The sequence below is a fragment of the Buteo buteo genome, chromosome 16 (assembly GCF_964188355.1).
Source record: "Buteo buteo chromosome 16, bButBut1.hap1.1, whole genome shotgun sequence".
Lineage (NCBI taxonomy): Eukaryota > Metazoa > Chordata > Aves > Accipitriformes > Accipitridae > Buteo > Buteo buteo.
In genome coordinates this window covers 6,618,592-6,646,486 of record NC_134186.1, presented here as the reverse complement: position 1 = coordinate 6,646,486, position 27,895 = coordinate 6,618,592, and the positions used below count along the sequence as shown (strand labels likewise).

The 27,895-nt window shown below is 42.9% G+C and overlaps 1 protein-coding gene across 10 annotated transcripts in view; it reads left to right on the top strand.

The window, feature by feature from the left end:
- Positions 1-1,058: 1,058 nt before the first annotated feature.
- The window catches only part of PUM1 (pumilio RNA binding family member 1), a 79,324-nt gene continuing 52,487 nt past the window's right edge, over positions 1,059-27,895 (top strand). For 8 of the 10 annotated variants that reach the window (XR_012653120.1, XM_075047693.1, XM_075047685.1 and 5 more), the window contains exons 1-3: positions 1,059-1,160; positions 5,358-5,731; positions 20,806-20,874. Coding sequence is in view for 9 of the 10 variants with exons in the window: in XM_075047693.1 (XP_074903794.1) it covers positions 5,369-5,731; positions 20,806-20,874 (432 nt within the window). In the remaining variant the exon portion in view is untranslated. Of the gene's footprint in view, positions 1,161-5,357; positions 5,732-20,805; positions 20,875-27,895 lie in introns of those variants that run through there. The other 2 variants (XM_075047691.1, XM_075047690.1) reach the window with 1 other exon arrangement.

Sequence of the window (27,895 nt, the reverse complement as noted above, 5' to 3'; positions counted from 1 at the left end):
GCACTGGGCTGCTGCTTGGTTGCTCTCTGTGTGCGTGCGAGGGCATGCCTCAAGCTGCTTCCCTGCATGGGCAAGTTTCCTCCCTGTTTTCGTGCGTGGTTCTCTTGCCTGGGCGAGAGGGAGACAAAATATTACATCTAAGCGACAAGTGCAGGTGCTAAATCCCCCCCAAAACATCGGAGCCCAATGCAGGAGGGTGCACAAAACCAACCGCGGCCGCTCCCAAACGAGCTGCCCCTTTAACATGGAGGTGTTACTGCAGAAACTACTGCTCCCAGAGTACAGCGCTTTGTTTTAATGTCCAGACCGAGAGCCTGGCCGGCGCCGCAGCGGCGCACGCTGGGGTGTGTAGTTTCTCCATAGCCCTGGCTTTGTGGGGAAGGGGAGCCGGGGGGAGGGATATGAAGGGAAAACACCCCAAAATTGTGCTTGGCTGCTGATGCTGGGCTTGTAAAGGCGCGGGGTGAGGAAGAGCCGTTCTCCCAGCCTGCGCTCGGCTGCGCTTCGTGCTTCTGGTGCGGTTCTTCATCGCCTTTGTGCCAGCAGGCCCCGGGTGGATGGCTGCTGTTTCGGGCAGGGGGGGCTGGCGGCTGCCTGGTGGCCTCCCCGCTGCCCAGCGCAGGCCTGGGGGTGCCCAAGGCCGGGAGCCGTGGCGGCGGTGTGTGCGGGGGGCTCAACCACAGCCCCGTTAGCCGAGGGAGCGTTGACGGCAGCAGCGTGGGGCTGAGTACGGCCTGCGCCCCACAAGCCCGGCTGGGGAAGGGGCCACGCTGACAGCCCGAGGCCCCTGGGCCCGGGCCTGGCCCCAACCCAGCCCGGGCCTGGCCGGGGAGCGGCGACACCCGCGAGGGGACGCGCAGGAGAGTGCCGGGCACGGCCCGTGTCCCCCCGCGCTGCGCTCCCGGGCCGGCGCGGTGCGGGTTTGGCGGGGGCGGGGGGGAGAAGGGGCCGCTGGGCCGCGGGCAGGGCCCGGCCCCGGCCCGGCCCGGCCGGGGGAGCGGCGGCTCGGCGCCGCTTGGAGCGGCCTCGCCTTCCCGGCGTGCAGCGCGGCGCCCGTCCCCGCCGGGCCGCCATGTTGTCGGAGTGAAAGGCAGGGGGAGAGGCAGGCGGCGAGCGGCCTGGGGGGGGCCGAGATCCGTCTTCATCCTACCGCTCCGCCCGTGAGTATCGGCACCGGACCGGGCCCCCGGCGCGCCGCGCACCTCAGCGGAGCCGCCGGTGGGGCCATATTGGTGGGGGGGCCGGGCGGAGCGGCGCCAGGCCGCCCCGAAGGCGAGCGGCGGCGGGGCGCTGCGCCCGGCTCTCCCGCCCGGCTCCTTGTAGGCGCTCGGGGGCCGGGGCCTGGCCCCTATTGTTACCGGGGAGGAGGGGGGGGCTCGGCGGACCCCCGCCTCCCGTGAGCGGCTCCTCGGCCGCTCGCCGCCGCGCCCCGGCCGGCAGGGAGGGGGGTGTTATTGTTGGGGGGGGAGGCCGCGGGCCCATCCCGGCCGGGCGGCGCCGGCGCCCCCCCGCCTGCCTCCCCCCGGGCCCGGGCCGCCGCGGGGGACACCCCCCCCCCCGGGGCTCCCCTGTCTCCCCGGGGGGGGCCCAGCCCGACCCGCCGGGGAGGGCCGAGGCCCCGCTTTGTTGCCCCGGGGGCCCGGCCCGGCGCTGGCCCGCGTTGGTGTGGGGGGGTGGTTGGGTCCCCGTCCCCCCCCCCCGCCCGGCCTTGGGGGGGTCTTCGGCGGGGCTGGGGGCGTGGGGGGGGCTGGTGTCCCTGGCAGAGGAGAGGGACGGTGCCTCGCAAGTGGGAGGGAAGGAAAACGCAGACAATACTTTTTGATGTGCTGGGTGACCCTGGGGTTTTTGTGTTTGTGTGGTTTTCTTCCTTGTTTTTATCTCGTTTTCGGGTAATAACGGCGTTTGGTCCTTTTTAATTGCACGCTGGTAATTCGAAGAGTCTGCCTCTTGCCTCAACCTGAGAAATACTCTGAATTTTTTTTTTTTTGGTCAATGTTTAATAACTTTGTTCTGAGCAGAGATTTTATTAGACAGATCATGAGTAAGGAATTTCCTTTATTAAGAGCGAGGGAGGTGGGGTAAGGGGTAGAATTTATCTTACAATGTTTTACCTCTGGTTTAAGCAACTCGGTCGGTGATCAATTTACCCGCTTCCTGCTGCGTCTCCCCAGGTTTTCAGGAAAACACAAGGTTTAACGTTAAAAGTTCTTGTAGGCCACACAGCTTGTGAACAATGGCTGTGCTTGAATTTGCAGTCTAACTTTCAAAACCAAAATCCAAACCCACCCAATCCAAACTCTCTTCTAGTTCGTGATTGAACTTTTTGAAATGCGGATCTCATGCTGCCTTAATTTTTTAGTATGATCTGTTATTTTTAGAGGAATATTGAATAAGAGCAGTGAAGCTCTGAACGCGTAGCTGTGCGCTATGTGGATTAAAGCCACTTTATTCAGCGTCGTTGCCACTTCTGCTTAAAACTTGCTTGGGGTGTCTCCGAAGTTTTTGTTGCTTGTGGGGCCTCCCATAATCTAAAGTATTTTGCTTGTAATGATAACACAGAGCAATTTATTTACATGCTATGTTTTTATCAAGGGAAGAGGAAAATTGTCTGCTTTGAGTGCTTTGTAGCCATGTAGAAGCCTTTGTTTGTAAATACGTAACTCTTCCCAGCAAATGGTTTACCTAGAAAAAGTTTATTATGTATTTTTATGAAGAGTTTGGGAATGAAAAGGGTCCTAGTAGCCATTAGCAGTGGCGAGTCTTGCAGCTGCCAGTTAGCTTATGAATGTGTGTTGTGTAGGTGACTTAACATATTTCTGATGCTCTGTGTGCTTTGAATGACAGGATTCAGCTGTCCGCTACATTTAACACGGCATTTCTATAAAAACACGTCTTGGAACTACACTTGAACTACCCAGAATGCTCTTTTCCCCTTTGCTCCCTTTCAAAATGTCGCCTTTGCCAAGTTTTTCTCTTGTGTTTGGAGCTGCATCGTCTGTATTAGACGAAAGAGGAAGCGTCTGGGAGCAGGAGGCACTTGTGCACATCTTCATAATACCTTTGCTGAGATTTTCTAGAGTTTCGAAAAAACCACCAGTTTTTACAGTAACGCAATTATTAACGGTCTGCATGCAAATTAAACTAGAAATGCATTTGTGCTGGTGAGCAGAGGGGCCTTGCAGTACGCTGCCTTTTGAGGGAGGGAAGTAAGGTTGTGGCTGTGCAGACTTCCACTGGCAACTTTGTACCTCATGGTATTTCCACTGGAAACAGGGCTTGTCACAATATATAGATACTCAAAACTTTTTGTGGATTCATAGTATCTCTCTCTAATTTTTTTAAAGACTGCCCCAAGATTACTTGTAACCTCCTTTCATAGAGGCTGCTCAGATTTCATTGTCTGCCCTTAATATAAAAATACTTGGTGGTATGTGAATTTCTTACCAGTAATTACTTAATTATTTTTTTTCTTATTGCATAGAGGAGCTTTATTGCTTCATTTTATGTTACTGAAGGATTTTGTTAATGTTTATTAAAGGGAAACTAATGGGAAAATGCCATGAAATTGCAGTATTGGATTCTTAAAAATCAGTGAAGATTTAGTAATATCTGGTGTTGTCACAGTGTTTTATGAAGTATTTGGGGAAGGTAGTGATTTCCAGACTTTTTGAAAGACAGAGGAGCTAGTTCTGTTGAATGTTGCTGGTATTTAGGTTGCGAAGGTTTTTGAATATATAGAAAGCCTTGCAGAGTTGCTTCTTTATGTGTCCATGGAGGCTGTGTGTGTGTGTCAACAAATGCATGTTGTAGGTGCAGTTAAAAATCTCTCTGCAGTTCTTATAGTCATTTTCTTTTGAATATTAACACTGTTCTCAATTAGTGGGACAAACTTGACTAAGTTTGATGAAAGATAGGATTTGGATTTTTTTTGTGTCAAGTTTCTCTCTCCACTGTTAGAAAATTATTCTTGGAAGTTGCTTGTAGTAGTTGACTGTAGTTCAAAACTACTATGATGAGCATAGAGGAAACACAGCCGCCTTTCAGGCCGTTGGAGCTGCTGTCAGGATCAGGGCCAAGGTTTACAGCCACCAAGGTACAAGAGTAAAAGCATTCTCGTGCTGGTATGCAGCTGTGGTGGGAATCCATAAGGGCTGCCCCACCCCCCCCCCCACCCCCCAGTTTCATCCTTGTAACTCTCTGTGGTATTTGTGGGGTTGCATTTAGGTAACTGAAGTCATAAACTAGCAATCTTTCTAAAAAATAATAATTCTGACTATACCATGCCTTTGAAAACAAATTCAATTTGTGTGTGCGCTCTGCATTGGCTGAGATTACATAATGGGGGAAAACACTTTTCTCTTCACATGTGTAATGTCTTTATTGCTCTTGGGATCAGCTGATAATGTTGTCTTAAAATAACAAACTTGTGTGTTTTTGTGCTGCTATCAAAATATTTGGGGGGATAGTAAATTATTGAGTTGCTGTCAGCCTAGTCTGCCAGTTGTCCTGCACGCAGATGATTTTGGGTGTGTGCAAAGCATTTGGGGTATTTTCAGTGTTGGATGGTTTCCACGACTTGTCCAGCTTTCCCCTGGTGCCATCGACAGCGGGACTGGCACTGCTGGCTGCTCTGGCTCTGGAAGGTTCTGCCGAGATCCCAGGCACCGAGAGGTTAGCTGTTCTTTTCTCTAGGGAATCTTGTACAAAACGTGCCAGTGCGTTTTACCATCTCATGACCGAAGCCAGCTTCTGAGTTTGCAGGAAGAGTGCACATTGTGTTTGGGACTTAATTAACTGTATAAGCAGAAATCCAGTATTTTAAGTTTGCATTTGAAAAAAAACCCAAACCTGTTGCCTTGATGTTTTGCATGACTGAGTGAACACATCGTGATACAGTAGGACTTGTGTATTGATTGAAGATCTGCCTCATAATTTGTCAGGTGTAAACAGCACGGCAGGCACTGATGGTGTAATTTGCGTTCCACTGGGTTTTTTGGGGGCTTTTTTCTAGCAATTTTCTGTGGCAGCACTCCAGTTGGTATTTTGTCCATTGCATAAATTGGCATTCTGATTTCAGTGTAATGGGCACCTTACATGAATCATGCGTATACTGATAACACTTTGCAGCACAAAATGTGGGATTTTTGGCTAGCGTGCATTTTTATGTGATATTTTAGTTGCTAGGTTAATGGAGCAAATAACTGTGTTAAAAGGTGTCAGATTTGGCATCATGATGTTTCCCTGCCAGTGTCAGGATGGGTGTGTTATTTAACACGTAAAGCTGAAGCTGTGAGGATTTCATGTTTTCCTTCTCTCTTTCTCGCCGTCTCTCCCCCCTTCCCCTCACCCCCCTGTAGGTGTTGGTGGAATGAGCGTTGCGTGTGTTTTGAAGAGAAAAGCAGTACTCTGGCAGGACTCGTTCAGCCCCCACCTGAAACAGCACGCTCAAGATACAGCTAATCCCAACATGCCTGTTGTATTGACATCTGGAACAGGGTCCCAGGCTCAGCAACAGCCAGCTGCAAATCAGGCGCTTGCAGCAGGGACACACTCCAGTCCTGTTCCTGGATCCATAGGAGTTGCAGGCCGCTCCCAGGACGACGCTATGGTGGATTACTTCTTCCAGAGGCAGCATGGTGAGCAGCTTGGGGGAGGAGGAAGTGGTGGAGGCGGCTATAATAACAGCAAACATCGCTGGCCTACTGGGGATAACATTCATGCAGAACATCAGGTAAAAAAAAAAAAATAATTCAATGTTTCCAAACTCAACACCTGAACGCATCGGGCTTATGATAGATGCTTTTGATGACACTTTTTAAAGCTTAAGCTGGTTACTGTGTGGTTGGATAATGGCAACAGTTGTACTTTTTGTTTTCTCTTTTCAGGATTGCTGTGCCTTGGTAGCTATAAGCTGAAACGTTTCTGCTCTTGAGGGTGTTGAAATCGCAATCCACTCTCTGTGACAGTCAAATGCATGTTTGCAAAGTTTATCATTCCCTTTATTGATTTTTTTTTTTTTTTTTGGATGTGTGAACCACCATAGCAGTGAGTGCTGCTGCTTTTCAAATCTGTTGCTGTAGTTAAATAATTCTTATGTAATGGTATTACAAAACTGCCAATGCATGTAGGTTGGGCTTTTACCATTCCCGATATTGAAAAAAACAGTTCTGGAAGTTGCTGGTAATGTGTTTTCCTGGGTTTCTTTGCTTGTTTGTTTTGGGGTTTTGGGTTTGGGTTTTTCTGGTTATAATTGGGAGGGGAAGGTGCTATTAATGGGCTTAGCTGAACTGAGAAGAGAACAGCCTTAAGAATGTCATGGAACAGTGCTTTCAGAAACATAGCTAACTTCTTACATCGACATAACATTTCTAAAAGGGTAGTGGGCCAAAATGTGTCTCTGTAGTAGTGTTTACTAGAAGTCTTTTCAGTAGTTGCATTGTCAGATGTGCTGTGAGTTAAATGGGTGTATGACTCACTCTAGCTTTCTGTCTTTGACCTCTAAGTAACTCGTCAAAGGAGGAGATGTGCTTCCTCTTCTAAAGGAGCAGAACTTAAGTGTAAGCACATTTTAAAAACGAATGATTCCCACAAATACTGTCAGAGCAGCAGACACAAAGCTTTTGCAACCTTTATGAGTATCTCTTGCCTCTAGTTTTTCAAATAAAAGCGAACAAGCCCTTGTTCCTCTGCTGTGCTTCCCCAGGGGATGTGTTGCCATCGGGACCATTTAAAAGCAAACATTGCAGTGAATTTTGCAACCTCACTGAAGTCAGTGTGTACATCACCAAAGAAATAAACCCAAGTGTCCTGTCAATTTGTTCTGGAAGAAAAATGGCATAAAATACTGCAATATGAACTAAGCAGCCAGAAGAATATTGTAGTTATTCCCTTATGTGGAAACATAGTATTTAGTTAAGTATTAACTATTCAGTTAACTTTAAAGGAAATAACTGCATTGAAATGAGATGTAATTTTTCTGTTAAGTATCCAAGTTTTCAGTCACGAAATGTAAAACTTGTTTCAAGAGACCTTGATGGAAGAGATCTTAATGTGCTTATAAGTTGTGTAAGAAACAGTAAGAAAAAATTTCTTACTGAAAGGCTGCAACTTTTAAGTTTTTCAAATAAAAACTATCATGCAGTCTGGTGTGGAGGTGTTTGGACAGGGACTGCTTTTGTTTGGGCATTTTGTGGAAAGATGACTTAATGAATTAAAATGAACATCATGAAATTCTCAATCCTCTTTTCCTCCAGCTCACACTTTCATCACTCTTTCTCTGAAAATCCATAAAAACAAAGACAACAAAACTCACTGGAGATGGGGGGATGGGGACAGGACACCCAAACCTTGTGGTCATTAAAAATTGCGCTGGTATTTGAACTTTATGTACTGCATTCTTTAATAACCAGAAGACTTAAACTTTCACTCGAACAGAAGAATCCTACCTGTTACTGAGACTTGCCCTCATGTCAGTAGATGTGTTGCTCTTTCTCAGCTTGATTTTTCTTCAGTAACTTCTTGAATGAAATGATATTAATGAATGTACCACTTAATGAAGACAAAAACCTCATTAGCTTACATTAGTTTAAATGAAATTTTAAAAAAATAACGCATGTATTCTTTAGAGGCAGAAAACTTCTGAGAAGGCTGTATGGACAAAATATGCCTGCAGGCTTAAGCTCACAAGGTTTTGTGTGATGCTTTCACCATTTTCCCCCATGTGTTCTGTGATCTGAAGCTCGAGAAATACCCACTATAAGACAATTAACATTGGGACCTTATCTGTTCTACTTCCTGGTGGTTTTTGCATTGGCTGTAATGTATGTGTCACATAGTCCTGATGTGTTGCACTCAGTGTGCATCCTTAAACCAATCTTTGTGTTTAATTTCTTCGAAGTCAGCTCTGAGATGGGGCAGTAACCCTTTTCTCATGTGTCTTATTTGATACCATATATTCCAGTGATTGCTGGGCAGTTTTATCTGTGTGTTTATAGCTTCAGCCTTTCTTGAGTGCCTGTTTTTCCACGGTTCTCTGTTTGCCTCGGGGGTTTTACTCATGGGAAGCAGAATGCAGGATATATGTAATCCTAATACTGCCGTTCCTTTTGACTTTTTGGTCACCTCTGCATCTGCTTCTTAAATTATAAATTCCTTGGAGCAAGAACTAGTCTTATGCATGCAAAATAATTTAATTCAGTTTGGGCTTAGCTGGGGTAAAATTGAATTTGTCCTACAAGCATAGAAGTGGAAGGAAGTGCTGGGACCTGCAGAGAGGTGGGGAATCATTATGGATGTCTGCTGAGTCTCAATTTCCTATGGATACACTTATGTTACTATACTTTTGATTTTAGACTTTCAAAGATAATGCAGTGAGGGCCCTTGCCTCGCTGCCTTGAAGACTGGTTAGGAAACTCAGTAGATAAAAGATAATGGAAAGTCAGAAAAAATAATTATAGGGTAATATAGGTTAATGCCTGCCTAGAGCTTGGGAGGTCGTAATTAAAGGTAGAGGGTTTTTTTTTTAATTGTTGAATCCCAGTTTCTTCTTTGTTACGTATGTAGACAGACATCTATCTCCGTCTGTTGGTGATAATACTCCAGTGATTTTTACCAAATGATAGCATTTCATCATGTGTTATTAAATAGCTATGAGTGTTGTGAGTCAGGACTTATTTACAGGATCCTTGCTTTTCATTTTTTTATTGTGCTGGCTGTTCCTCCTTGTCATTTGTTCATACTTTGACTAGCAGCTCTGAGAATTGAGCTGTGAGTGGCTTTACTAGGGGTGACATAGACAAAGTTTCTTTGCTCCCAAGGAAGTAGATGGGGTCCTCTTGTTGAGAACAGAAAGAAAGTGTTGGTTCTTTTTATATTTTACCTAGAAACTTTCTCCTTCCTTTGCATTTTTCCCTTCTCCAGAAGGCAGGAGAATAACTGAGTTTTTATATAAAAATAAGCAATTAAAGATGCTACTGTCACTTTGCATATTTGGGTATCAACGATATGTCATCCACACAAATGGCATATATTATAAATTCCTCTTTGTTCTTGCAGGCACTGTAGTAATGGTTGGAATCTCTGAACTCCTAAGCAAAATTCTAGCTGTCTGCAGCTACAGATACTTAATCACAAAACTTTACATGGAAGACACTTTCATCAGCTAGGTCTTGACTGCAAAAGGTAGTCTTCTCCTTTTATCCACAAAAAGCAGCAAGATGGAAGCTGAGTGTCAAAGTCCACCAGTAATTCTAAGATTCAAACTGGAAGAGGTTAAGGCTGTCATTCACTTACTCAGGCTCTTTGGGCAGACAGTTGTGCTAGTTGCACTAGGGTGTTTGTATGCTCTTTATTCTGCATAAAAATGGGTAGAGATCAGAACTTCACATAGGTGAGTGAAGAGGTGCAAGATGACTCCTGATGAGTAATGGCCTAGGTTGGATTTGTCTTGATTATGAAAGGTTGCGTATCTCATTACAAATCCAAACAGCCATCTACTACTCCTGCGAGGAATAAAAAGACGGTCGAGATATTCAGCTGGGAGAAGTTATCAACACTGAGCAGGTTTTTAGGAAAATTGGCTGGGTTTTCTTGGATGGGGTCTCCTGTGGCTTGTGAATGCGTGTATGTTCTTGAACTAGAGTGAAGAGAGAGTTTCTTTGGTGGTGGTCCCTTCTGAATTACAGTGAATGGATATACTTAGACTGTCTGAGTTGCAGTTAGGGTAATGTGGGAGTTGCTTAGTAGAAGCAAATGATTTTAGGGATTTACTTTCTTTGAGAGCATGTTTAATTAATAACTTGAGACAATAGAACTCTGCAGGGATTGTCTTGTTGAATGTGGGGAATTTTTCACATAGTTGGTGAAGAATAGTGAGCAACTGGGCTGGGACTGCGTTTTGTGCTCAGTTTTGCCTTTTGGCAACGTGGGTGTGCAACTTCTTAACTGGGAACTTGCATTGAAGTGGAGACAGAAGGTAATTCTCCTGGTAGCTGCTCTTCTAGAGCGCTGCTACTCAAACTGTGCTGTTTGCTGCTGTGAAAGTGTCTGGATTTGACGTTGTTTGACAATGCTTGGTGCCTGTTGGCAGGCACCATGACCAGAGTTTGTCTTGAAGTTGTGGCAAGGTCCTCTAAAAAGATCCTGGCAGCTAAGGAAGCAGAAGCCCTAGCGTTCGTTCTTCCAAAGTGAAAGCCTGTTTAAGTGATGGTTAACTCTTCAGGACAGAGATTTCCTGATCTGCCTAGGGAAAGCACCTAGTATATGAGGGCTGCAGTGGTCCAAATAATGTGGCTTGTTGTCTGGGCTAGAGTTGAAGGCATGGAGCAAGTTCTTAATCGCGTACACCACATGATAGAACATGTGACTCTGTTCTTGAAGAACGTTTTCTGATAGATGTTTCATTAAATCTGTTGAATTTTCATGGGTACTTCCTTGTATGACAGTGAAGTGGTTAGGGCTTTTCCTAAGTTGACACTGAAATGGCTGTGCTAACTTGATACCCAGATAAGTTAGAACATAATGCATTGCTGAAATGAAATGTCTAGTTTGGCTGCTTTGTTTCGCAGAGATTTCCCAATAGTAAAGGGGTATTTGGGGGGGGAGGAGAATGGGAACATTTCATTTAGTTTTCTGCTTTACATTGCCCTTTGAAAATTCCTCCTGAGATACATCCATGAGTAGATTGGCTAAATTGGATATTTAAGGTTGGTTATTGGAAAATCCTTCTCTTGTATAGGGGACAGAAAACACCCTGAAATCTTCAGAAAGTCAGTTTAAGACTCTGCTTCCTCTGAATCTGTAGGTTTTGCTGTCCTTGACAGGCAGTTGCAAGATATCTGGCTCTAGTTGGGATTGCACAAGTGACCTGATGTGCTGGCTTTCAGATTTCTCTGTGGTATATCATCTTTGTAGTCTGCTTCTTTGCTGTGGTGCTTGCTCAGGAAGAGCAAAGGTATTTTCATACTATTGAATTTGCAAATTTCAGTGCTTCAAGAAGACTTCAAGTATTTCAGTTAATATATTGGGCCCAAGGGTGTTTTGAATAGAGCTTTATTAGAGCATAGCTTCTGCTTGTTTTCTTCCTCCCCTCTCTCCAACTTTGCTTTCCCCTTATCAGCTTTTTCGTGGTTTGCGGATCTGGTATGACCTATCTGCTTCTGCAGAACAGGTTGTGATACTCATAGCATTTTTGTAAATGAGTGAAACTTTACAGAAGATACAAGCCATATAATCCATCCACAGTAGCTTCTTCCTTGCAAATTGGCATGGTTAATTTTCACTGCTGATTGAAAATCTCCTTAAGAAAGGGCTGTTCCAGAGCATTGAATCTAGTGTTGCCTGTGTCTGAAAACTTGCTTATAGATGTATGCTGAGACAATTTTAAAGCTGTCTTCTCTGTATGATGATCTTGTGGGTCTGCAATGAACAAACTTGCCTTTGTGTGCGGATGTCATGTGATGCTGCATTCCGTCCTGTCAAGATATCTGCTCTCAGATATCATGTTACTCCTCTTCCTTTGCTAAGGGTAACTTTTGTTCTAGGGCAGTTGTTTTTATTGGGAGCATCTGACCGTGTTACTTACCTTGTACTGAAGCTGTGCTTCAGACCTTGATTCTGTGCTGGGGTGAAACTCCACTGTAGTTAAACCCTCAAGTGAGCCCTTCGTCCTGCTGCCAACAGGCGCTGTGGCATGGGGCTGCTTGCATCTGTTTCTGACAAATACTGAGCTTGGTACTGGCATGAGACATTGCTGTGTCCCTTCTTTACACCTTTTTCCCTCTGAATTTAAACCTTAGAAGGTCAGAGTAGGGGTGGGAGTGAAACGAAAAGCCCTCCCAGGGGTCAAATGAGCCAGATCTTAATGTAGCCCTGAGTGCTTGCGCAAAAACATTGATCCAAACATGCACCTGGGAAGCAGAAGACTGTTTTCCCAAGGTACTGCCAGCTCCAGCAGGGCAAAATTAAGGTTGCTTCTTCTGTAATCCAATATTTTGGAAGTTTGCACCCCAATGATATGTGCCCGAGACATCGCAGGGTAACCTAAATTCCATGTTAATGAAGCACTTCCCTTGGTGAATAAAATCTGAGGAAAAACATAATTAGCTAACTAAGCCGAGCCACTCTGAAAGGCTGCCTTTCTTGCATTTATTTCTGTACCCTGAATCATTAATCATCTTGGCTAAATGCCATGTAAAGCATTAGCCAATCTGCAATTTCAATAGCTTTTTGCTTTGAATGCTAATGGTAGTAGCAATTCTAACGATGAATCCTTTACTACAAAAATAGTAGTTAAACCACCTAATCCTGTCTAATACTTGTGACTTCACATTCTTTCTTTACCGACTATTGTTATAGGAGAGGACTAAAAATAGTGCTGTAATCAGTTGATGGAACAACATATTTTAACCCTGGATCTAGTTGTTAGTGGCAAGCCTGTTGTTGACAGTGTGCGGTGCTTTTCTTATTGTCAGCTGGTAAATACTTTTTTTTTTCCTCTCCTAGATACTATATATGTGTGCGTGTGTGTGTGTGTATGCATGCAGGGTAGATATTATTTAAATAACGTGCTATGTGAGCTGTTCAAATAAGACAAACGCAGGCAGTCTCCCACAGCTGAGTAGGAGGCATTTGTTTCCATTGGAAATTTGTAAACCTTTGGTTAATTTAAAAGGCTTTAACAACTTGTGAGTATATAAATCAAGTGCTACAAGTATTTAGGCTATTCAACCAGCTATATTTTTTTTTTCTTTCCTCTTCTCCATTCTAAGGATGTTTTATTCAGGCAGCAGCCTGAATGTTTTTGATATTGTTCTTACTGCCTCAATCCTGGTGTTCTTGTAGTAATGTCAACCTTTTTTTGAGGAATGTTTTACTAGAAAATAAAGAGGTTTGGGGTTGTTTTGTTTTGTTGGTTTTTTTTTCTTTTTTTTTTTCTATTACAAATTGAGCAAGACTTAAAATGTGGAGGCCTAATGGATGGAAACTTTACAGACACTTGCCTTTTCATGGTTGCAGAGTGCACTTGAGTTAAAAATAAATAAATATCCAAGTAATAATCACACTTTTGAGGTGCTCTAGGTAAGCGCCCATAATGTACCTGTGCAAAGAGGGAGAACTTGTAATGTCTCATCTCTTGTCTTCTCACAGAAACAAACAAATGCTGTTCATCTTAGGAGCTGAGAAATCATAATGTTTTGATCTATCCTGACAAGTATAACAGTAACACGATTTCCCACATTGCTCTGCAGGAGTAGAAAAGGAAAACAAGTGGTCTCACAGCAAGGTGGTCCCATCAAGCTTGTGCAGAGCTAAAATTGTTGGAGGGCTCCCACCAGGCTCGCCAGGAGCACAGGCATCATCAGCAAAGACTGAAGAATGACCCCTTCCCGTGGATTTGTGGTCACAGCGCCTGGCCCTTGCCTATGCTTTTGTTTGCCAGGATGGCAGATAAGTTTAGGGTGATTTGTCCAGAATTCCTTATGGTAGTATCTGTGGGATACACTGGAGTTTGTTTGCTTGGCTGGCAGGACTGAAGGCTGCAGTCGACCCTGTAATTTACTGTAGATCAAAGAAATTTTGAAAGCAGCCATTTACATGTTCCAACTTCATGAAATCCTGTCTCTGCAGTTCCTCTGTTTTAGCAGATGCTGTCCTGGGGGTTTTGCCTGCTGGTCAGAAGTGGAATTGGAGGACAGCTGGGGGCTAGATAGGTCCTGGCATAAGAAAGTGCAGGGGAAGGAGAAAGGCAGTCTTTGAAATGGGGCCACATGGGTAGCAGCGTTAGGGAGAGGGGAAATGGAGAAACTGGAGAACTGAGGCTTACAGAAGCAGCCTTCATTTGCTTTGGTTACCCTATTTAACATAATTGGCTTAATAGAAATAGATAGTTTAAGCCCTCTTCAATTGCTGTTACCACTAATAAATGCAGATATTTGATCTGTTTAATGTTGTCCAACATCAAAAAATAAAATAAAAATCATAAACCCTCAGGCTTCATGGTACACTTTTAGAGACAATTTTTTTAGATCATCAGCTAGAATATTTCATCAGCTAGAATTTTTAGATCATCAGCTGGTTATTTCTCAGCTTCTTTTTCTCCAAAGGATTTTCTAGTTTGTTTGCCTGTTTTTTCTCCTGTATGTTTGGCTTTTTCTTCTTTGTTTAATTCCACCTGTCCTTTCTCTTACTGGGAAACATCACTTGCATAAGGAGGAAGAAAAAATCCTTTGTGATTAAGAGTGAAACTTAGCCTTTGATAGTTTTGCTGTGCATCTGTCTAGGTGAATATAAATTCTCCATAAACGAGGCTTCCTTAATATATAAGGCTAGTGTACAATCCCCTGAGATACCTGCAGACCATGAAATGTGATACAGTATTACACTTCGAATTTATATGTAAAGGTCATATTAGCAACCATGTTTGCTTAATATAAGGTGCAGTATTAACATTGATTATTGACATTAATATTTACTTAAAATTACAATTCAGCTACTTTGCTGGTAGCTATCAGTTTGGGGAAAAAAACCCTTGGATTATTCTAGAATAAAAAATACGGTACTGGAAATCCAAAAGGTAAATATACTGTTGCTCTCGTTAATTTGTTAGGTCCTTCAAATCCCTGCTTAGTAATCATAAGGACAGTTTGGGGCCCCAGTTCCTGTTAATTTAACTGAGTGCAGAATTCCTTCTGACAAGTGCCATTTAGCCCTGTAGGCCTTGTTGTTTGCTAGGTTAAAATTAACTGGAGTTTTCAGTACCAGCAGTGCAGTGTGTCCTATCAGGTGCTTGGGTTTATTGCTTCTTTCTGTGGGCACACTGGTGCTTTTGCAGGTTTCTCCTGCTGATCCTTTGCTGCCTTGCAGCTTTTTAGTACTGGGGACATCAGACCCTGTTTTGGGATGGCTTGTTAGAGGTGTAACAGAAGAGGTTTGGTCCTGGTCTTTGTAAGTTGTTCCCTCTGTTCTCAACCTGTTTTGTGAGCAATTCAGACCGTTGGGTCTTTGGTGATGCCTGGAATGATTGCCTGAGTCTGCTTTGCTCTTCTATAAGAAAAAAGTTGCAAAGCTTCCAAATGCTGGCTATATCTGTGACAGAGTATGTTTCGAGGGGGGCGTTCAGAGGCAGGGAAAAGTGTCTTGCCTGGGTTTGTGGTGTGGTAGCTGAGCAGCAGGTCCTGTACTAAAAGGTACCAGCACATAAAACATCTTTAGCTGATGGAATATTGCTTTCTCTGTTTCTGGTACAGCTATATAAATTCAAAAGTGTTCCAGATACAGACAAGAACCTAGTATCTGTGTAGCTTTGGGACCAGGAAAGCATTTGCTTCTGAGCTGCTGTCATTGAGTTTTGCAATGGTGAGGCCCTCTAATCTTATTTAAAAAAAAAAAAAGTGTAATTGTCCTGTGTAAGATGGCCACCTGACATAAATTAGCTGTGTGCTGCTTGAGGGGTTGGAAAATCCACAGTGAGTATGTTTGATGCAAAGTTGCTGAGAGGCTCTTCTGCTGTTTGGGAGGTTGAGTCTTGAAAGTGGCCACTGGCCTAGAGAGAAATTGGTTTGCGTTGTTGCAATCTGCAGTAGGTGAGAGCAGAAAGCATTCTGTGGTTTGGCTTGTCCCCTCTAAAATAGGCAGTGGGTATCTGCTATTGAAACTTGGAAAGGCCTCTCTAGCCTCAGCATGTATGAGGCCAAGGGTTTTTATTCAGGAGACTGAAAATAAGATTTGGAGGTCTGACCTAGAGTGAGTGTGCAATGAATAATACAGCTGTCTCTCGCTTTATTGCATGTTTTTCGGAGCAAGGGTGGAAATTGGTTAAGAGGGCTTTTGAGAGACTGAATTGGCTTAAGCCTTGCAGAAGCGAAGCAATCCAGTGGGTTTACTCCAGTTTCTCAATGTGGCTCATAGTCAGTGCACTGGGCAAATCTGCTTTGGGGTATGCGCTTCCACCGTGCAGCCAGGAAATTATTTATGAGTTGGTGAAGTGGCTATAAGCTGGAGTGTGTTACAATGACACATTCATATATTAGCGTGCATGGAAATTACTCTTCTTGAATGAGATTTTCATTAATTTTGGTGAGATTTACATAATTCCTGAGTGCATACGCAGCATTTAATGTGAAGGGGAGGAATGTTCTTGTGCAATGAAATTGTTTTGTAACTCTCATTCAGTACCAGTGTTGCTGATGTACAGAGCCTTAATTTTGTTAAGTAGGCTTCAAAAGCAAGCTTGCTGGTTTTCTGCCTTATCAGAAAGAACGAGTACTCTTGACAAGGTAGGGAGGTCTGTTCTTGGTAGTTGGCGAGGATGCGCACTTTGCATTTTGCTTTGCAGAGTTGGCTTGCCTGGAAAAGGCTGAAATGGGGGTGTGACTGAGGGGTGCTGCTGGCTGAGAGCAGGAGTCAGGTTTTGTTGGATCACTTATGAGGCAGTTGGGACTAGAGCTGACATATCTTCATGTGATTCCTGATGTTTCTCGAGATCACCTCTTCCTCCAAGGAACCAGGTTGTTATGTCGTATCGTGATGTCAGGGCATCGATTCCTTGTGCAGCCAAGTTCTCTTGATGTTGTCTTCTGGATTTCTTTCAAAACTCTGGTTCAGTGGTGAACCAGATTTTATGGTAATCAAATCTCAGACATTAGCACTCATCTATGAAGAAGTTCTTTCTCTGCGGACCTCCTTGTTTCTAGTGTTTACACCATTGTGACTGCTCTATGTGTTTGTGTTTGTTATGGGTCAGTGATAGTTAACAGGAATAGATCCTGATGAGGTGGAAGACCATCTATATAATTTAATTACCATTTCAGAGTATGGCCTGCCTTTTGGAATGCTAAGGTGTAGGAAGTTGTGATTTTGGCTTTATGTTCTGCTGTTTCAGAAGCTGTTTGTTCATCTTTAAAAGGGAAGGAGACCTGTGATATTTGTGCATGCAGTGTAAGAAAATAAGGTGAAGAGGTGTCGCTATTTAATATTATAGAAGTGGGGAAATGAGAAGAGGACCTTTTGAGTACAGCCTTTAAAAACTGAAAAATAAGCTAGCCTGTATCATAAACAGATACAGTGTTGAGTAGAGATAAAGGAACTATGTGACTGAAAGGGCCTCAAAATTGGTGATTATATACAGTTTGAGTATACAGTGCCTGCACGAAGACCTGATTTAGAAAACATTTTTAACCATAATTGGTAGGATTGATGAAAGAGAGATGATGAGGGGTGTGACTTAAAGATCTGTAATGAATAATTTCTTCCATTATCTGACCTCTGATAGCAGATAGAGAAGCTGATATTATTTTTTCTGCTTTTGATAGTGACTGGGGTAAAGTGTATTTGGGAAGGAGATAGAGACAGCCTGTTTCTACTGTTTATCATTTAACAGGGAGGTTAGGATGGCAGTTTGCAACCTAAGACATGTTTAAAGGACAGGTTCCTTCAGCCCTTGCGAGGAGTGAAAATAATAGCGCTCTGTTAAGTGTGCAGTTAAACCAACCAGGTATGAAAAAACTGGAGTGCACTTTGCTTTCATGTTTATCCCCCTTTTTGCCCTTTACCACTCTTCTTGTCTTGGTCTCTGTATCACCTCTGTAGTAATCAACTATCATGGCATTGTTTCAAGACAGACATGCTTCTCCACACTGGAAATGGACAAATGATCAGCACTGAGGAGAGCTATGTGTGCTTACTGGACTGTAGGTCTTAGAAAAACAGGAGTTGCTAAATTGTTGTGGTGTTTGGTGGGGGATCGTGAACTTGCATTGAAGGCTTTGACTGTGTTGGAGATGATGTCGTTTTTAGTTACACCAGCTCTAGCTTCTCCACCAAGAATTCAGGGCAGCATGGGAGCATGGCTCAACACGTGGATGTAACTCACATATTTGTGCTGCTGTAATTGGTTTAACGAGATGATAACATGTTTTTCTACTCAAGACAAATGCTTAAACAAGACGTCTGTGAAAATGTTCTTGCATTTAACATGAACAAATAAAATACACAATTCTAGCATTTTTAAAAATGTTTGGTACAGTAAGGATGACCATGTAACATGCCAAAGTACCATAAAGAGGGGTGAGAGAAGGGGCTGAAGAGTTGATTCTTGTTCAGAAGCTGCCTGCATGTTCTGCACAGGGCTTTCACCAGGGATGTTAGTGCAACTGAAGTTGAGAGGGGAGCTCTGCTTGGCAGTGGGGAGTTGATAGGGTTGGGATATGACCAAAACAAAGTACAAATGTCTCTTAATACCCTTTAAGCTAGGAAGGTAATGATTATATCTTTCTAGCAGCTTTATTTGAGGTTCCCATAGCACAACATCCACCTTTGGGAGTTTATTTGTTTTGGGGAAGTTGGGGGACACGCACTAAGCAGCCTTTGTTTCTCCACTAGCACTTTCCACAGCACTGCAAGTCCTGGATCAGTGCCATTGTGGCTGCATCTGTGGTTTTGCTGGGATGTTGCTTTAGCAGTGAGAGTAATGAACATCACCTACTGAATCTCTTTGTATAGCTTCTCTATTCCTCAGATGTCTCATTGAAATAATAATTTGCTGCTGTTAAGCTTTTGTGGCTTGGCATGTCTGGGGGTTGCAGCACTTTCCATGAGTTAGACTTGAAATGCTTCACAGAAGAATTAGGTCTTACTAGCTTCTGTCTCACACGAGGCAACTGAGATACCTTAGCTGGCAGATCAGTGATGGAATTGACAGTGAAGGGAAGTCCTTGGTCTTGCCTGGCACTGTAGTTTCTGGAAGGTGGAGTCCTGTTTTCGCTCTCTGTGTTCGTCACTTGATGTGATAAGCGTCACCACAGAAGGTGGCAAGACTGAGGCATAACTGAAAATAACTTTCAACTGAGATACAGTAATAAGAGGATACTTTATTTTTAAACTGTGATTCTGAGTGACTGGCCATTGAGGATTTGTGAATTACATAAATATGTATTAGATAATTTAACAATATGTTACTGATCTTTTGCAAAGTAGTATTGTCACAGAACAGTAGAAGAATTCAGAGTGGAGGGGACTTCTGGAGGTTATCTGTGGTGCTTTCCCTACATCTGATATTCTTGGATGAGGTCTATTGAATCTTGTCTTAAAATAGAAATAAAGCGTAATCACAACAAAGTCTTGACTTGGTTCTGCTGGAAATAGTGGCATGAGTATCAGAAGTCAGGGTTAAGGTCAGTGAACATGGTGTAACTGCTTACAGCACTGGTCACTGGCAGCATGGTGCGTTAGCATCTAAACCAGTTTTTGGTTTTTTTGTCCTATAAATCACCCACTAGGTATTACTGGGTTCCTTCCCTTGGCCTAGAGGAGGCTGTGTCCAAATCACCTGCAATGTCTTCAGTGGTGACATGACTAAACACTGCACATTAAAAAGAATCCATAAGGGACTGCAGTGAACAGAGTGTGTGGATTACTCATAAATAAGTGTTTTACAAACTGTTACCCCTGCTCTAGCAGAAAGGTGTATCAGATCTGTTGGGTAGCAGGGATTATGTAAACATTGAGTAGGAGGTGTGTAGTATTGCCTATGTGCCATCATAAGTGTTTGTGGCTGTTGTAATAAGTGCTGCTTTGATACAGGTGTGTTATCTGAGGAGGCTAATAATTTAGGCTGAATCCTAGCACGTGGTTGTACTTCTGTGCTTTCTTCTCAAGCCCATAGTTGTTTTTTTTTTTTGGGGGGGGGGGGGTTGGTTTGGGGTTTTTTTTTTTCTTTGCTTCTGCACGTGTGTTCAATGGCTGCGTCTGTAGGGACTTGCCTGGATGAGATTTGGGAATGAAATCAGAAGTGTTTTCTTGCATTTTCAAAATATCTGACTTATTTAGCTAACAGTTTTAAGTTGCTGCTTTTTTTTTTTCCTGTTCTAATTCAATCAATTTTCATCAAACCATGATCCAAAGCAGAAAATGGCACAGCTGGCCAAGTAAATGTATAGCTACAAGTCCTCCAGGTGAGCAAGGCCAGTGTCAACTCCCAGGGCCCTCCTCTTGTTCCTGCAGTGCCTGAGCTCTGCCCTGCGTGAATCTGGAAGGACTGCTTCACTATTGCCTTTGCCTTACGTGCCTTGCCTTAGCTGGCAAGTCTTGGGGCCCCCAGCATAGCCACGGAGCTGTGTGGCTGCCATGCCACACACCGGCAACCTCTCAGGAATGAGAAAAAGGCCATACCCCCTCAGGGGTTTTCTTAAGGTCTTTTGCAGCCCAGTTTGTGCTTCTGGATTTCCACTTTGAGACATTGTTGTGGGTACAGTAACTAAAATAGGCAACTGATCTTAAGGCATTGCTTGCTCTCCTTTCTTCATCCCCTGCCCCCCATTTCAAATGGTGTTATTTCATTTAATTTGTTTTTTGTTTCTACCATTGTGTTTTTCATATCAATGTAACTTGAATATAAATCTGCCTAGTTTATACAAAAGTCTTTACTTGATTTTCACCTGAAAGGAAATTATGCTGTCTTGCTTGCTTATGCATTGACTCCCTCACCTGAAATCATGCAACTTACTGTGAAATATTAGTCTTTGCAGTGAACTTAACAAAGGCAGTTGCATTGGACTTTGTGTGTCTTAAAAGTAATTGCTAGTTTTTCCTTTTTTGTGTGTGTATAAATCTAACACTGTAAACGTTGTAGCTTCTGGGAGTCTTAAAGGTAAGTCATCTTTTGGAGCTCAATAACCTTGTTATATGCTGTAATATGGAATGTAGCTCTCAGTTTGTATCAGAAAAATTGCTATAAACTATGATTATCATTAAAAAAAACCACACACACAAGCATTTCCTCATGTATTTTTCTTGCCCGTCTATAAATAGGTGCGTTCCATGGATGAACTGAATCATGATTTTCAAGCGCTTGCTCTGGAAGGACGGGCTATGGGAGAGGTAAGTGAAAGGCCTATAGAGAAAAGTCTGTGTATTTTGGGGGGAGGAGGAAAATAAATAACAGTTTTTGAGGCTGCTGGAATGATTGTGAACTTGAGAGCTCTCCATTATGACTGTGAAGCTTGTGTGTGTGTGTGTGTGTCCGTGTGCACTTTAACAAAAACCTGTCAGGCTGGAATACATCTTAGTAGGAGGAACAGCTAAGCCTTCCACCTGTTGTATCATCAAACAGTAAAATGGTGGTTGTAAAAGAACAGTTAGAAATATGTCTTGTGACAAGTGTTACAATACTTGTAGCATGTTTATTTTGGGATCCAGTGATCTCAGACCCCATAATATTGTGGGTTTAGTTGTCTGTCATTGTCTGCTGCCCTGTTTCCACTCCTGGCCACCTTTTGGCTCTTGTCATAAAGCACAGCACTGTGTTTAACGTTTAAAGTAACTGGGCAACGTAATCAAGGACTGCAGAAGTGATAAGCGCTTCGGACAGGTCAAAGGACTGAGCAGGGAGTTGTCAGATAATGGGCCCTTCAGTTCTAACTTCATAGAAATCCAGTGAGAGTTATTTTAATCTCACAGGGCAGTAAGGAGGTGGTGGATTTGGGGGAAATGGCCATTGGTTTTGTTTGAAAAGAGAGAATTTACTTATTTTTAGAGTGACTTGAAAGAATAGCAAGTTACTGTAGTTGGCTATGTTAGGTTCCTGCAAGTTGGATAGAAATGCTTCTTTTGCTTGCCTCGTTCCCTTCTCCTTTATAGTCAATCTGTTTAGAGGCTTGTGGAAGAACAGAGATGAGAACATCATGTCTTATAGGAGTATATTAATGTGTGGCAGGTAACCTAGATGCAGGTCTGTTGTTTTGGAGAGACTTCCTTTTTGCATTCCTGTCTGTCAAGTTCAGGCTAGTTCATTTTCTCCATGTTTAGTCCATCCTATCTCTGTTACCTAGTTTATGAGCCAGCCTAAAAATTAAAAAAAAAACAAAAAAACCAAACATCCCTAGAACCCAAAAATTACTATTGTGGAGAAAACAGCACACTAGGACTGTTGTGTGGTGGGATTCATAAGAAGATGCCCTCTCTCAGATGAAAGACCTCAGGGAATTCATGGTGCTTGCAGCTTAGCTTCTCTCCTCTCCTCCCTTCCTTCTCTGGAAGATCGTAATACTGAGTTGCATTTTAATTTGACAGTACTTGATAGGAAAATCTCTGTTTCTCTAGGTTATGTTAACCTACATTGAGACTATTGACTAAGAGTAGATGAAAATGATTTACAAAGGAGAAAGCATGACATTAAAAATCTGTCTGAAGTTGCTGAAAAACAGCTGATGTGCCTCCATATGAAGCACGCCAGTGGAATGACGGGGGTGTGAATGTTCTGTGAATATTATTTTTTAACACCTCACTTGGGCAAGACATTCATTTTCAGATATAGAGCCTACAGGCTCTTTGAAAGCCCATTAAGAGTAAATACAGAACTTGTTTTGTACTTAATGTGGCATTAGGTCATGTTAGCTTAAATGCCTGAAGGCATTCGTAAACATGCTGATTTTTACCAACTCTTAGTTTATTTAGCCATTTCTTGAGAGAAGTGAATTTGGGTTTGGTTTTTTGAGGATGTGAAGTTTGCCTTCCAATGATGACTCACCCTCCCCCCCTTCTTCTAATGTGTGATGCAGAAAGTTTTGGAGATGGCATTCTTTTGTCACTGGGCTTTTCCACATGCTGGAATGTGCATGTTTTTCCAGGAAAGGTGACATTTTGCCCTTCTCTCTAAGCTAAGACACTATTTCTTGTTTCTCTTGGTGTTTTTCTTCCTCAGTCCCACAGTTTTCTTTCTTTATCCATTGAAATTTATCTGTATTTCCCCAAGATATTTCAACATAGATCCATCTGGCCAATTTAAGGAACTATATAAACTGAGATCCCCGCAGGATATGCATATTGGCTTTCAAGACTGTGTTCTTCAACTACAGACTTTGATTTTGTGCAGCATGCCTTATCTGTTGTTTAGATGCCTTAGCAAGGCACTGATGGTTTCCTCCCTTCCTCCTGTTCCTGGAATGTGAAGGAAACGTGTGGAGAAAGACAGTACTAAGAAAAAATCTAAGTCTGAAATAAATGAGGAAAAGAGCAAATTTTATTTGTATTTCTTGATCTTGTGTCTTCTGAACTTTACCTGCAGGAAGTGTCAATAGTCTCATACTTTTGAGGTGGTAGTGAAAAACCTGGAGGAGAAAGATGAAGAAAAGTGTTTATGCATTTAGTGTATCTCTTTATCTTGTTTTCTTGCTGCTTAGTAAGCAACATCATCATACTTTTAGGGACTTAGAGGAGTTTGTGCCTCTGAAGATGTCAGAGTGCTGGTAAACAGTTAAATCTCTTCTCTGGATTTTGACAGCAGGATAGGTAGTATTTGGTGATGAACAGATATCCTAATCTGGGGAAACTAAGAATAGTTAGAAACCCCACAACTTCCATCTGCCTTGTGGCTGTTTCTATCCTCAAAGTCCCACCCTCCCCCACTGCAAGCGGCCTTCTACCCCCCTAAATTTCTGTATGAGTGGAAGTGCAATACTTTCTCAAGTGTGAGATTGAAAAGAAGAGCCACAGAAACCCTTTTGCTCCACTCTAAAATGGAAAAGATTTGGGCCATTGATAGTGAACATGGTCAATAATGTTGAAAGTAGCCTTCTGAAAGACTCCCCTTTTTAGCACTTTGTTCAGGTTGTTAGCTGTAATGAAGGAAGTCATCTTGGAGCCTCACTACAAGTCACGTAAGCGTAATAAAATCTTCACTAGTTTCGTACCAAACTCCGCTTCTTAGCATATGTTGAACTGGAAAGTAATAAAAAGCAATGGTTTATAGCAATTGCTGAAGAAAGAGAATGGCGCTTCAGAAGTCATACGTAGAGGCCAGTCGGTTTTGCTGCTTTAGCTGCTTTGGACCAGAACGTGTGTCCATGCTGCTTGTGCTGCCTCTGAGGTCTTTGATCACACGGCAGTGATACTTATCTGAGGCTTAACATGAGCTATGCAAGTTCTTTCTTTTCTGGCCTTTGAGGCAGGGGAGCTGGATATCTGCTTTTCTTCGCTTAAATCCCTCTTATCTGTAGCTTTGCAATATTGAATATTCGTGCACTGTCTTTTGGGGATAGGGGACAGTGCAGAGAGACTGTGAGGTGGTGTTTGTCATCAGTGCATTTCATGCATTTTGAACTGTGGCAACATTATTGATTTGGTAGTATGTTATGCTGCGAGATAAGCCTCTGTCTAGAATAAAAGAGCAGCTGGGTGAGTAGCTAGCTGTAACTTAATCTGGGAGGGTGGGAGGAGGATGGGAACAGAAAGACATTAGGCAACTGGTAGGTACTTCAAAAATAGAAGGAATTGGACCAAAAATTTTGAAGTATGAATATCAGAGGTAACGGTGAATCTCACCCTACACTTGGAAAGAAATGCTGGTAAGAAATATTTTTCCACTTCATCAGACGAGCATTTAATTATTGCTCTCTGCTGCTGTCGCCCGAAGGTTTTAGTGCTGGAGTCTAGTGTAGGTCTGGCTCTGGCCAAACAGTGAAATTGCTACAAGCCCCTTGTTTCTTTGTAGCAGAGCTCTTAAACCTTAAAGGCTGAAGTGATAGGTGGTTCACCACGCGCACATTTACGTTCCCTTGATGCGATTGATTAGGTCCTAGGTAAGTCCCTGCCTCTCCAGTGACAAGTGCTTTTTTTTAAGCAGAGTGGTTGTGACACTGGGCCTAGACATTCTTGTATCTGGTTTAAAAAAAATAACCAAACAAAAACCAAGCAAAAAAAACCCCACCTAAAAAAACCCCACATGACTCTGCTTTCCCTGCTAATGATGCCTTTACTGTGTTCTCATAAATTTATGATTCATTGGCAGCTGGGCTGGGGAGTATTGTCAGTTTTTGAATAATGTTTCTGGACAGTTTTGAATGTTCAGTTCCCCACCCCCCTCCATCCACCCCCCTTCAATTTATCTAGTGCTAGCAGCATTCGAAATGGGAGGATTGAAGCAGTGTTTGAAGTGTGATGGTGCCACAGCAGCTATGCTGGCACATCAGGATGGCTCAGTGCAGGGTCTGAGAGCACCAGAACCAGGACAAGAGCTGAGCAAAAAAACGCGCCAGGAGATGGTTAGGCTGGCAGCTGTGGAGGGACAGCTTACAGCTGCAGGGCCAGTGAAATGCAGTTAGACTGCTTAACAGCTTGCCATCCTGGCAACTTGGAGATTTTTTTGAAAATTTTTTTTAACCTTCCCCACTATATGCCCAATATTATGATCCTGCCCCTTTTTTTGGTGTTATCAGACCCTCCTGCGAGCCAGTTTAACTCCCTGAGGTGGCAGAAAGCTGCCTGTTCTTTGGGACAGGAGAGCAAAAGTTGCCCTTGAGGCAGCTGTCACAGGTGGCATTCCATCTTGGATTGCTTGTTGTGTACTCAGCCTCCCTATCTTGTTTGGTTTTTAGATGGCAAGTTTTTTTAGGTTAGATAACATCTTAGTGTTTGTAAACCTGCAGTGCTGCCCAAATGTGACTTGTAAATACATGCTCTGCCTTCTCCTACCTGTTGCTGCAGATAAACTGAGTTCTCCAACTGCACAGATGGCTTCTTTTATCTTAATATTTGGCTTGTCTGAAGGGGATCAGTTTACTTAATTTGTCTAATTCATAATCCCATCTCAGTGGGATCTATATGCACAGGCTCTGTACTTGTTCATTGTAGAATTGCTTTTGTTGATGTGTAAGTCGTCCCCTCCCCTCCTCCCTGCTCTGCTAAATTGAATATTGGCCTAACTCTGTAAGTCCTCTGTAAGAGGGCTTAGAAGGATTATTTTCATGTTAGATAGGGTCAATTTTAATAAAAACTGGGGAACAAATAAACTAGTCTCGTTCTAAACTGCTGCATGTTCTTTTTTAATTTCCAACCTGAAGAACTGGATGATATTCACTTGAAATAATTTTGTTGGTTTGGGTTTTTTCCATTGCAACTGACAACTTTCCCCGAGGAAAAATTCATTGTCTTGGCAGCCTGTTGCATAATTCAGTACAGATGATTACTGTTTGCTAAACCTCTAGTTTTGGTTGGAGCAGTTCTTGACAGAACAAGGACCCCCATTGCCATCTGTTAGTATTGTCTTTTGGTTTTTCTCCTCCCCAGTATCTGTAAATACATCTGGAATCTGTATGTGAAATAAACATTTGTATTCTGTTTCTTTCTGCTTGTGGTACAGAGCTTCCAGAAACTTTCTGTTTCTGGGGGGAAAAGATTCAACTATAGGGGACAGAGTTGTAGTTGGCTGTGCAGTAAGGGGTGTGTGTGTGCACTAGACAGTGAGTATTAGGATTTTTTCTAATCCTTGTCTGTGATTCACTGCAAAACCATAAGAAGGTGTTCGGGTGCAGTTCTTCAGGATCGTGGTGGTAAGTGGATGTGTCTTCACCCTTAAGAAAGGGGCAGAGGGTAGTTGAAACAATAAAGGGCTAAATTAGTCTCAGGTTGCCCTCCAGCCAGAGGAAATGGTCTTGCTACCTTTTGTGGTAGTGACCCAGTTTGTATGGTCAGGAAAATTGAAATATTTATTTAAATAAGTGACCAGAATACAAATAAAAACTTGGTCTGTGTATTCCACTTCATAACACAGCTTGTTGCTGTGGTTTGTAAGCGTATACTCATATGAAGTGTTCATTTTCCTTATCTTTCAATTAGGAGTGTCTGCCTGGTTTATGCAGCTATATGTGAAGTGTGTCTGAACTTGGTGCTTCATGTCTCTGGATGTCCCTTTCCACATCTTTAGTGTATAATTTCATTGTAATTGAGATTCGAAAGTGCTTTGTGAGACGCAGCACGCCTGCATTGGCGGTAGTGGTTTAAGGTATTCTTGTTCTTACAGCAGCCAGGGGGTGCTTGCACATGTGCTGCAAACTTCTCCCCTTACCTCCTCGAGCCCTCTCAGCAGCCAAATTTGCAGACTGCTCTTGGCAAGGGCTCTGAACAATTTGCAATGTGGATCTGCAAAAGATTGCTCCTGAAGACGGGCTTTGAGTGCGCTGTGTGCTCTGGCACCTGGGACACGCAGAGGGAAATATCTTTGCCTACTGTTGCTACTGAAGACAAAGTATTGTCGAAGCATGGCCTTACTCAGATGAATTCTGCTGGAGCTGCTGGTTTGGAAATGTGTTGTAAATTTTAAAATGGTAGAAATGAAAAATCTCATTTTGTTGCCGCTGTTTATATTTAATGAGAAAGCAAGTACCTCAAAGTACTAAAACCAAGAAGGGAGGTTGAACTTGGTTACCTCTAGCAGACTTCTTCAGGAGAAGCAACTACTGAACTTTTATGTGTGTTTGCTTCAGATTTTAGCATTGCTTTAAAAATGTTGAGGTTACCTATTGTGTAATGTATGTGACTGTACTTACCAGGCAGTTGCTGGGCTTCCTGTTGCCCTTTTTTGTGCTTGTTTACAAATGCAGATTTTCTCTTAGGTTTAAATTATACTTGATTTTTTTGCTTAAGTTCCATTTTGTCTTTTACCTTAAAGTAGAAATAAATTTCATAAGCTAAGAAAGCAATAGTGAATTCTAGTGTATATCAGGAAAACTTATTAACATTTTGGAAACTCAGGAGCTTATGAAAGGAGTTTTAATTTTCTTGTAAACTAGAGATTGCTCTTTCCTTGGAAGGAAAATACTCTATTCTGCTCACTTCTTTCCTGTCTTCTTTCTGCAAACTGATGCCCCTTCTCATGCTTTATTTGAGGTGTGACTGCAGAACAGATTGTATACTTCTACACTGTAAGGTATTGTCAAAGGAAATGAGAGTGTTTAGTTGCAGCTAAAATTTTGTTTAATCAGTCCATATCGCTTTCTTCTTCAAAATTCCTTGAAATGGAATGACAAGGAGAGTAGTTATTTTTGCTGGGGGCAGCAGCAGGAGTGAAAAAGCTGCATTTTAAGAAATATGGGAATGGCAGAAGCTTAAAAAAAATTGTAACACA